The following is an 11400-nucleotide window of genomic DNA, read 5'->3' as shown; positions in this document are numbered from 1 at the left end:
CTAGCGACCAGTTAAGCCAAAATAAGCTGCAAGTGCCACCAATTTGGTCAATGTAACCCACAATAGCAGGGTTGTATGACAACAAACTCCACTGCATCCTACAGTAACATGAAAGACATCTTCTGTTTTGAACAGTATATTAACGGCACTGTGTAGATCAAAAATCCGTAAATATATAATGTTAATGAAGGTAGAGTTTATAAGGAATAAAACACACAAAATCTATATTCAATAAACTAAACTGACTTAATGATTGTTCTCTACTTGATCTGTTTTAACATTTATACCATAATTACTTATTGCCACTGTTACATAGTTACGTAGGCTGGTTTATTTACACTCCCCAGTACAACTACCAGTGGAATTAGCAGTTTTCAACTTTACAACTATTTTTAAGTAGGTTTTATAGTACATATATAATGCACAACTTTAACTTGCTTTGTACTTTTAACAACAATAAATAAAATACATGTACCACCCATTACAAGTTATTTCGGTCTCTGGCTATTCATGCTTAAAATCCCCAGTGTGCTGGAGAGAGATAGTATGTTAAATTACAGAGTGCCAATTCAGTATTTACAGAGCGTGGTAATATTGTTACAGGGTAAATTGGCCAATGAGTATAGTCTCAATATTAGACACCTTTCAGTATGATGGAATACAGCTATACATTAAAGAAAGTAACTAGCCTGTTCTACACAAGTACATTAACTCTGTCTCATGTTATATACATTAAAAAAAATTTATATACTGTCTTTATACCACTGGTTCACATGTCCATAATTTAAATTCAAGTAAGGGTTTATCAAGCCATTTGTCAGAGTAGGATCATGCTGTATTAATTGAATTGTGGTGTAGGCCTATAGTGACACCTGCTGATGACTGAATGCCACTTCTAAATTCAGATGCACATACACATGCTGCCACACATCCATGATGGCCGCCAAATACATGCAACCAATAAGTACAAAACCACTTTCATATCGCATGACGGTCATTTATTGCATTTCCATAATCTGTCAACCATTCTCACTATACAAAAGTAAGCAGAACATTTTCAGGCACTCCATTTTCTTCCCAAATACATTGGTAGGCCTAACTGAAAGTCTTTCTTTAATGTTGTGGGATTGTGCTTCCGTGCACATTGGTCCTGAATCTCTTTTAAAACCACCTCCATGCTTCTTCAGCCCGGGTCTTCACCACTCATCTGCGGCCCTGTTCGAGTCCTCGTCCGCTACAGCACAGTCCAGACGCTGCACACCGGGAAGCGCCAGGTCCCTTTCGTTCAGCTTCTCCAGAAACGAGGAGAGCAGCCGTTTGTTTAAATGGTCCGTCAGGGTCCTCTCCTCTTCTACCCGCTCCTTGGCGACATTTCCACCCGACTCCACTTCCTCCGCGTCGGTGTCCGCGCTGAGCTGCGGAGGGGCCGACCGGTGGTTCAAGGACAAGCCGTTCGACTGCTCGTCCTCCCCGGACTGCTGTTCCGTGCAGCTCCCGGCGTCCGCCCCAGATTCCGTCTCCATCTGTGATATTAAAGTTGTCTGCAGGGCGGCATTCTCCAGCTCTTTGAGGCGTTTACTGTGGAGGCCGCAGGCAGGAGGTTCATTTCCAGTGGCGTTGTTGTTGTTATGAGGTGGCTCACCAGTTTGCTCCATCATGCTCTGCGTCAGGAGTGCAGCCCACAGATCTGAATGGCTTCTGTGGCGCAGACTGAGAGGTGTCGCCTCCCTGTGGCCACCCGTATAACTGCACCATGCACCCTTAACACAGATACTGCAGCTCTTTGCTTGTGGACGGAATAGAGTCTGTATGAGTAGAACAGTTTGGTGGTAGAGTGTCTACTTGAGTAAAAGTAGTATAACCACACTGTACAAATACTTTGTTACAAGTAAAAGTCATTCAAAAATGTTAAAACTACAAATTATTAGCATCAAAATGTACTTAAAGTACAAAATCTAAAAGTATGCATTATGCAGAATTGCCTGTTTCTGATTTTTTTTTATTGGGTTCTAATTATTGAGATTAATGTAAATATCTAATGTTGCAGCTGATGAAGGTAGGGCTGATTTTAATTACCTTTATACAGTTGTGGAGCTTAATCTATAATGATTTATCCTATTTCATTTGTTGATGATATTTTGTAATCATAATTTCTAAAGTTACCAAATAAATGTAGTGGAGTAAAAAGTACAATATTTCCTCTTAAATGTAGTGGAGTAGAAGTTTAAAGTAGCATAAAATGGAATTACTCAAGTAAATACCTCAAAATAAGTACTTGAGTAGATTCATTTTCCACCACTGCAGAAGTAAAAGTTCTGCATGCAAAATATTACAAAAGAAAAAACACTGAAGTATTTGCAGCATAATACTTTAAGAAGTGGTGGGATGCAGCCTAAATGTCGAACTATATTAACACAAGTAGGCCTCTGTAGGCTACTTACGTACAGTTTTGAGTATATTACTTACTTATACTATCAAATATTGCATGTTTAACTTCACTAAATGTATTTTGGCAGCTTTTGTAACACTTTGCAAATTGCAAATACAAAATATAATCAACTAATAAATTGTGATGTATTTTAAATGCTAGTAATTAAAATGCAGTAATTAGAATAGCAGCACCTTAGTTGCAACATTACATTGCATCAGTAATATAATCCAATGGTATCATATGTAATATTCTGAAATGTTCTGCTTGATGATTATTTTGTTTTTTTATGCTTATACCACTGTACTTTTTGTATTGGTACAATTTTGATTTCAACTTTTACTTGTAACAGTATTTTTACATGGTGGCAATACTGAGTATTTCCTCCACTGCTTAAAAGTATTAAAAGTAGAAGTACTCATTAAAGTGAGACTCACATTAATTTATGTGTAAGTATGAAAATATCCAGGTATTGGAGCAACACAAGGGCAATACCGTAGTACAATAGTGGTTATTTTATGTACAACACATTTAAAATGTACAACATATTGGAAAAACAATAAGCATGCCAAAACACAATGTGAACGTTGTGCACGCTTTGGAAATCCATCAAGTCAAACAAACCAAATCATCATCAGAAATTATAACAAAACAACTCCTGATGCCAAAATGTCCTCGCGAATCTTTTTGACCGCGTTGAGCTTCCGTAGACAATAAATGGTTACCATAGAGACCGTCTATGGTGAGGGGGCACCTAAGTAGCTAGCTCAGATACAGGTAACAAAACCATTATCAGGCCGTGAACACGATCTACTGCATTTGCGAACCGTTAATAATTTGTTGAGATAAATAATCTCCTGTTACCAGCTGTCCTGGCGCTAAGTCACCGATAACACCGAGCATTAGCTTCTTGCTAACTAACGTTAGCTTCGACCAACTCTAAGACACATTACTGTGGGCGCCAGTAACTCTGCTGTCTAATACATAATCTCTCCTTCACTGCCAGAGGAGGAACCGGTGCATCTCTGGCATTGCTGGCAGCTCAAAATGTCCTTCAGAGACTTAAGAAGTAAGTTATTGTATGTAATTAACATTATACCACTTAGCTGAAAAATCTTGTGTTGTTGTGTACATATGTGTTGGTAATTGGAGTTTAATTTATTGTGGCAGATTTCACAGAAATGATGAGGGCCTTGGGCTATCCTCGGCTGATATCTATGGAGAACTTCAGAACACCAAACTTCACTTTAGTGGCAGAAATCCTCATATGGCTTGTTAAGAGGTATGCTTTTAGACTACACTACCAAACGATACATCAATATATAGCCACTTCATATTCTGCCCAATATTTTGCATTAGCATTAATATTTTATAAATTAAAAGTTGTACCTTTATGTGGAACTTCCCTGAAGGTGAAATGGTCACCTTTTGCTTCAATGTAGTTAATACATTTAATGATGGAAACAAATCTCCTTGTGTCATCTACTTTTGTTCCATGGTGTGCTTTCTGCCTACCCCCTGGTTTGGATCGGATGTCTGTTTTTACTAATATTAGCCAAAATTATGTATTGACATCATGTAGTGGAGGATATGGTAATATATATTTTGTCTTTTGCTCCTAATCCCTCTCTTTGTCCTGTACATGCAGATATGAGCCTCAGATGGATATTCCCACCGATGTAGATACAGAGTCAGACAGAATATTCTTCATCAAGGCTGTGGCCCAGTTTATGGTGACTTCTTTTCTTTTGTTAAACAGAATGTGCAGATCACACTCAGCTATTGATAGGGATGCACTGATCGTGAGCATATAAAACAATAACATAGCTAACAGCTGATGCCAATGTTTTTGTTGTGATGTATCCCCTCTTTTGTTACAAGGAAAAATCTTAATTATATCAAATAACTGAACTGAACTGAACTGTTTTAAAATCATTCAGCCCTTCATTACACAATCTTTGAACAAGCGCACATTAAATCATACAAACAACTATTTAAATAACCTTTTTTCACATGAAAAAGATTACTTTTATTTGCAAAAAGAACTGCTTCAAAAGCCCTCTTAACGTTTTAACATATAGCCAACGTAGAATTGATGCAACACAACAGATAAACATTGGCTACTGCAATCGGTGAATGCCATCTTATTTTCAGACAGAGCGATTGTAGACCAATGTATTGGCGTTAAATTGGTGCATCCCTAGCAATTGAAGTCCTGCTGTTAGTGAGTCTTAACCACTCTCTCACGTGGTCGCAGGCAACTAAGGCGCACATCAAATTGAACACCAAGCGCCTCTACCAGGCTGATGGCTACGCGGTGAAAGAGATGCTGAAGATCACCTCAGTGCTGTACAGTGCTATGAAGACCAAGCAAATGGCCCTTGGAGACCGAATCGAGGAGGACAACAGCAAGTTCAAGTTTGACCTCGGCTCGAGGGTTAGACGCAAATTTACACTGTGTAATGTTGTATCTTTGTTACTTTATCCTTAGTCGTTTGTAATCTTATGAAGTTATTAACTTAGTAATATTAAGCTCTATGGAGTTTGAGTGAGAAAAATTATGTTAGCTGACAATTAACATTAGTCAGTGTTGGAAACGAAGACAGAAATAAGAAAAATCCAAATACTGAGCACTTTAGCAGATGTGAATGTTCAAGTTGGTTTTATTAACTTGACTTGAAAAGCATAGTTGGTCACTGTAAATCTGACCCACATGCATGGGGTCGATTCTGAGACTAAAACTGTGTAGTCAATACAATATACTTTACTTTGTATTTCATATCTTGGTGTTTTTTCCTTTGTATAAAACGTTGATTTAATTAGCTTTTTTAACTTTCTGTTTCCCAGTTTGCTCTTTCCCTTCTTTTCTTTTTTTTTTAAATCTACCTTTTATCAAATCTGAGGTAGAAGAGAAAACTGTGTTGCTTGTTAGTCTCACTCTGTCTTCACTTTAGATTTCAGATCTAAAAGCAGCTCGGCAGTTGGCCTCCGAGGTCACATCTAAAGGAGCATCTCTGTATGATTTACTGGGGAAAGAAGTGGACCTAAGGGTGAGGTCAATTTCCTTGACCTTCTTCATAATCATTGACAGTGAAAAATAAAAGTTGGCGTTTCTCTTTATATATTAGACCCAAAACTGAATAGAATGTTTTGCCTATTGTATACAGTGGTATAACTTACATTTTCTTGAGGAAATTGACCTAAAGCTGCCATTGGCCATCGAGTTTTAACCCTGAGCTATTCTACTGATGAGGCTGATGGCAGGATATGGCTTTTTTTGTTTTTCAGTAAACCAAAGCTGCTTCTTTCAGATAATAAGCTATACAATTATAATGTAGTCTGTTTGTAAAGACATTAGTGACTGATGCAGGAGATTACCCTACAGTCATTGTTTTTTATGTCCCCACAGGCAATGAGAACTGCGGCCATTGCCAGACCTCTGGAGATCAATGAGACTGAAAAGGCCCTGAGAGCTGCCATCAAGGAGGTTCTGGTATGTATTCATCCTGACAATTCTCATTTTTTTTAAATTTACACAGGACCTGTTTTTTGTCTATGGAAAAAACACTGAATCTGCCACCATGCCTTTTGTGTCCATTGTCAAGCAAAGTGTGGAGAAGACCAAAGACATGCTAAGTAACGTTGTTTCTGATGAAACCAGTCTGGACTCTAAGATAGAAAAGAAGAAGCAGGAGCTGGAGAGGAATCGGAAAAGGCTCCAGACTCTGCAGAGTGTCAGGTCAGTTCATAACCTGACTGGTAAAAGACCGGCAAAATGACAGGAAAGATTCCCCATAGTCTTGGATAAATTAAAACAAAGTATAGAGTGAATGGGAGTGACCTTCATTTTTCGAGTCAACTCAAAACCTTTGTTGTTCAAGTTGTGCTATATCTAAGCGTTTAGCCATTTGAAAGTTTTTTTTTTTTTTAGACTTACACCGTCTTTTATTTTTCTTTATTGAATTGTTGCAGACAGGCAAAGAAAAGTACAACAGTTGCATACTGCGTCAAAATGTTTGCTTTAAAGTGAAAAAGAAAAAAACCCAACATGAATCCCACTATCTCTCCCAACAACCCATGTCAGACGTAGTCACAGTAAATAACGAGGTAATTAACTAACATATAACATAAGTAGATAAGTAAGGTAGAAAATTTTAAAGATTTGAAATATAATGTTTGAAATATATCGGACCAAAATTCAACCTGCTTTGGGCACGTCCAGAACATGTGTGCGTGGTCGGCTGGGGACTGCTTACAGCGGTTACAAGCGCCACTGTGACTAGGGTATATCTTAGCCAATTTAGCATTGGTGAAATGGGCTCTATGAAGCAAGGATGAGTGAACTAGTTTTAGAATGTCCCTCCACTAGTCATCAGTGATGTCTACACCCAAATCCTTTCCCATGCATTTTTAGGTGATACAGTGGGGACTCGGCTCAGAGGAGAAATCTTATTATAAATGACAGATATCAGTCGTTTGTGTTGTACATTGAGAGACAGGAATTGGTCCATCTCAGCTTCTGGGGGGCGGTTCGGAAAATGTGGGAATTGCTTTTGGATAAAATGTCTCATTTGAAGGTACCGAAAAAATGGCTATTAGGCAGGCTGTATTTGTCCGACATAGATGAAAAGAAAAAAGAAAAAAACAAACAGCAAAAACCCTGCAACGTAAATTAGCCAGCCGAGGGCAACAAGATGTGTTAAGGCAGGCAGACCTTGAAAGCATTGCTCTACATCAAATAAGATTAATAGAGTGCCTGCCTATATGAAACCACATGTATAGACTGAATTGATGTAGGTCCCCACTATACATCAGTTTTTGACCAGTGACAGGCTTCAGTAAAACCCTTTGACTAAATGAGTAACAGAAAGCAAGAATGCTTCAGATAAACCTGTGGCGGTGGGTGATAAAAAGTTTAAATAAAATAAAGCTGTGAAGAAAATATATAATAACAAACTGAAATCCACATGTTAACGAGCTTCAAGTAACACCAAGTCTTTAAACTAAACTAGTTGAGTATGTCAGCCTAACCCTCTTTAAAGCGTTTTTTTTTTTTTTGTTCCTCTCAATTTTTTTCAGGCCGGCCTTCATGGATGAATATGAGAAGATTGAGGAAGATCTACAGAAGCAATATGAAACCTTTGTGGAGAAGTTCAGGAACCTCTGCTTCCTGGAGTCTCAGCTGGATGAATACCATAGACTGGAGCAGGAGAGGTTTGAGGTGCGTGTGTGTGTGTGTGTGTGTGTGTGTGTGTGTGTGTGTGTGTGTGTGTGTGTGTGTGTGTGTGTGTGTGTGTGTGTGTGTGTGTGTGTGTGTGTGTGTGTGTGTGTGTGTGTGTGTGTGTGTGTGTGTGTGTGTGTGTGTGTGTGTGTGTGTGTGTGTGTGTGTGTGTGTGTGTGTGTGTGTGTGTGTGTGTGTGTGTGTGTGTGTGTGTGTGTGTGTGTGTGTGTGTGTGTGATACGTAGAACAGTGATTCTCAAATGTTTTATAAAAGGACTTCCTATAGAAATGCGTGTTAATTCTATCCTTTTGCTGAAAACACAACACACTAAGTATCACCCAGTGACCTGTATTGGTCAGCAAATACCAGTTGGAAAACACACCAAAATATAAAATACTAAAAGATGGAAAATAGTCAGTTTTCCCGTGAATGGAAGAAAGAACTTCACTTACCATTGTGTTTTTCGTTCCTAACGACTAATTTATCTTACTCATGTTTTGAGAGAGTGACCTCTTGTGAGAGTTGCACACAGGTGAAAAATGAGCATACTTCCTTTCTGCGTACCAAAAATATAATTTTCTGGACTGTGTTTACGAGAAATAAGACCATACTTTTCACAAACATGAATTGGAGTAACTCATGCTCTGAATGCAGTGGACGGAGGAGAATCAAGATTGGCATTAAGACCAGCCCTGTTTATGCTGGCTCTATAAGCTTTTCACATCATTCTTTCCACTGTAGGAGGCTGAAAACACACTGAGGATGATGCAGCACGTATTGAAAGAGGAGGAGGAGAAGGATCTGACGGGGAGTTCCTGTGAGACACCCAGTCGCCCACTTCCAAACAACAGCAATAGTCATGTTGCTTCACACTTGTTTCATGAAATATGTTTTTTTTCTGCAGTAAAAGATGAGGATTCTGACATGGACGTACCAGAGGACGAAGGTTCGGACAGTGACATGGAAGAGTGTCGACCTTCTAAGCCAAGGCCCGCACGAAACGGCATCATGGCAGGTACAGACCATACCCTTGTTATTAGCTAAGTAAAAACTAGCTAAGTCTTAAGTTACTTATTGACAGGATTATCTCCATTATGTTTTGCTTTCTATAGTTCAGATTGGTTTTTATATCAGCAGTTTTCAAAACTAAATAGTTCATCTATCAAACTTAACATAACCTGTTTTGCCTCTTTTTCCACCATAGGAAGAGGAGCTCGATTCATTGGAAACATGCAGGGGGGTGATAGTGATGAGGTTAGTACTTTTGTAGCAGCATCAGTACGAGATTCCTTCTTTTTTCTTCTGGAGATAAGTGGAACGTAGCAAGCATCTTCTCATTTTGTGTTTTTGTGTTTTGACATTTTTGCTGATTTCACTCCCAGTGGGCGTAAATGGCAGCCTCTGTGCTGTCTCTCTCCTTACAGAATGGCATACTTTTAGATTTACTCTTTCGTCATTTTTAGTATCCTGTGCACCAGTTCTGGTCACTTACGCATCCTTTTGGGTTTCCATTTTGTGCTCTGTTCAGTATCTTATTTTTCTCTGTCATTCATTTTCAAAAAAGCCCCATGTAGCTGTTTCCAGAAGGTCAGTTCCGCACGCCAAAAAACAACGGAAAGGAAAGGTTTGTGCAGGAACAGGATCAAGTTCACTCCATGTTCCTCTGTGTACTTAAAGGAAAAATCCATTCTCAAAATCTCTGATGCAGTAGGGATTGTTCACACAGCACAAGGAATGGGTCCTCATCGGTTTCTTGGCATAGCTCATGGCAGTCATTCTCACATAGGTAACAAGGCGGAGGAGAAGTACGCTCAGAGCTTGCAATGGTTTTGGCACATTGTCTATTTCTCACAGAGAACATTAACTATCTTTTGCATCGTACCACTACTGAGCACATACACAGTTTTAACCGCACTGCCTGTTGTTGGGAGATTTTGAAAGAGAGTAACTGGGCAGAGAAAAAAGATTGCTTCATCGGATTTTATGCATTCATGGATGTAAAAATTGGGATTTTTTTGTCTTCTCTAATGCATTTAGGCTTTTCTAAATGTTGGTACAGCTGTTTTTAACAGTGTTTGGAATGGATTTTTCCTTTAAATTAGGTAAATGGTTTAACTGGTCCCCGTAGTTGTCTGGCTCCAGGTGGATATGTACCGCTTCAGTGATTCACAGTTAAATCAGTTCCAGGTTGGGTGTGTTTCCATTACATCTGAAGATCAAACGATTAGATCTGTCTGGTTGAAGTTTTTGTGAGACATTAGCTGGTTGAGTCTTTAGTTAGAATGAAAATATGTCCACCCACGTTGTAGTTCCATATTGTGTGTTTAAATCATTTGACTGAACTCTGACTGTGGTCTTTTAGTTATTATGTGTCACTGCTTGCATGCTGTTTCAGACTGAAGACAGCGAGATTGATGTTGACGAGGATGACGATGAAGATGATGAAGGCGAGGAGGAGAGCAAGGATTTGGAAGACGACAGTCTGGAGGGCCCAGTTTCAAGGGGTGCTCGCCCCTCCAAGGGGGGCTTGAGACCGCCTCTGCTGGAGGAAAGCGACAATGACTTCTGAATGAATACAGATGAGCTCCAGCTGTTTCTGTATTTTAGCTCAGATCAGAACATCGAATTACCTCTGACAGATACGCATTATTATTATGTTCCATCATGTTGTTTTTGCAACAAAGAATCAATATAGTTCCTATTTATAGATTTGTGTAAACTGTTTACCTTAATAAAATATTAACATTGTATATCTCTTCGTTGCCCCTTGACTCAATTATGACAGCAGCATTAAATGTTATTGTCCTAAGAGTCAATCAGTCATAGGCTGATAGGTATTTAATTTTGTATGTTTTTATAGTTTATACTCCATTGCAACACTGTCCTTTAAACAATACTGTAGCTTTTAGATAAACACTTCTTTTAAGAAATATGCTCGGTATATAACTGAAAATTCCCTAGTGAGGAAAAACTGAAATCTGATTTACAATAATAACAAACTTAACAATACTTTGCAGTTGTAATGTGGAAGATTTGGAGCACTTTGTTCTTGCTATAACAAGGTTCATTAAACTGAAATCATTTGTAAAAATCCACATCCTAATTAAGCACAATGAGGCAAAATGTGGAGAGAGAAGATTTTAGATTCATATTAAGCTGTTTAGGACATTATGTTTGTTCCTTGGCAACAGTAATACCTCGTTTAATTTCCTTAACTAATTTAATTCTTAAATGAAAGAAATTCACATTTCTTGACATTTAGACAAAAATTGAATACTTTGCAACAATGTACTGTAGTGTCTATCCAATTGCTAGAGACTTTAAAATGTAAAGGCGCAGAAAAGGTTTTTTTTTTATTCAAAAATGTTCCAGATTTATAGACAATGCCAAAAATGTATTTCTAAATTAAAATGTATAAAGGCAGTAAAACGTAAAAAAGAAAAGAAATGAAGAATAACCAAAAACTACATTTGAGTACATTTAAAAATATTTTTTTAGTTAGAAGTTTCCCATAGTGATCAAATAGGATTTCAAATCCGGATCTTAAAAAATATAAAAGAAGGGTAGTTTGTTAAGCCCCATTATTTTATGGATATAGTAATTTGCTAATACAATGATCAAATTAATTAGGTTAATATCTGCCAAATATTTCGGATTGTTAAGAATTCGTCATAAATCTTAGTTTTACATCTTTTTACGAAACATTTTTAAAGTGTAAAGACTCCAACGAGATCTGTAACCATAGGATAC

The 11400-nt window shown here is 38.1% G+C and overlaps 1 protein-coding gene across 2 annotated transcripts; it reads left to right on the top strand.

Moving 5' to 3' along the window:
- Window positions 1-3258: 3258 nt before the first annotated feature.
- cluap1 (clusterin associated protein 1) lies at window positions 3259-10331 on the top strand. Of its 2 annotated transcripts, none has more exons than XM_083911501.1 (12): window positions 3259-3497; window positions 3599-3710; window positions 4077-4161; window positions 4686-4865; window positions 5383-5478; window positions 5838-5921; window positions 6034-6167; window positions 7508-7649; window positions 8392-8467; window positions 8555-8665; window positions 8855-8904; window positions 10046-10331. In XM_083911501.1, exons 1-12 carry the CDS (start codon window positions 3476-3478, stop codon window positions 10217-10219), a joined length of 1266 nt encoding a protein of 421 aa, XP_083767627.1. In that variant the 5' UTR covers window positions 3259-3475; the 3' UTR covers window positions 10220-10331. The 2 variants fall into 2 exon arrangements, with proteins under 2 accessions (XP_083767627.1, XP_083767628.1); XM_083911502.1 differs by having other exon boundaries at window positions 8859-8904; window positions 10046-10305.
- Window positions 10332-11400: the final 1069 nt, after the last annotated feature.

This window comes from Echiichthys vipera, assembly GCF_963691815.1.
Source record: "Echiichthys vipera genome assembly, chromosome: 3".
Lineage (NCBI taxonomy): Eukaryota > Metazoa > Chordata > Actinopteri > Perciformes > Trachinidae > Echiichthys > Echiichthys vipera.
Note: the sequence above shows the minus strand (reverse complement) of the source record. Positions and strands in the feature narration are given on the sequence as shown.

Excerpts from the sequence above, each read along its gene's own strand:
- cluap1 (XM_083911501.1), top strand. The coding sequence starts at position 3,476 with ATGTCCTTCAGAGACTTAAGAA. Across the intron at positions 7,650-8,391 it reads TGGAGCAGGAGAGGTTTGAG|GAGGCTGAAAACACACTGAG; the intron begins GTGCGTGTGTGT and ends TTTCCACTGTAG. Across the intron at positions 8,905-10,045 it reads AGGGGGGTGATAGTGATGAG|ACTGAAGACAGCGAGATTGA; the intron begins GTTAGTACTTTT and ends ATGCTGTTTCAG.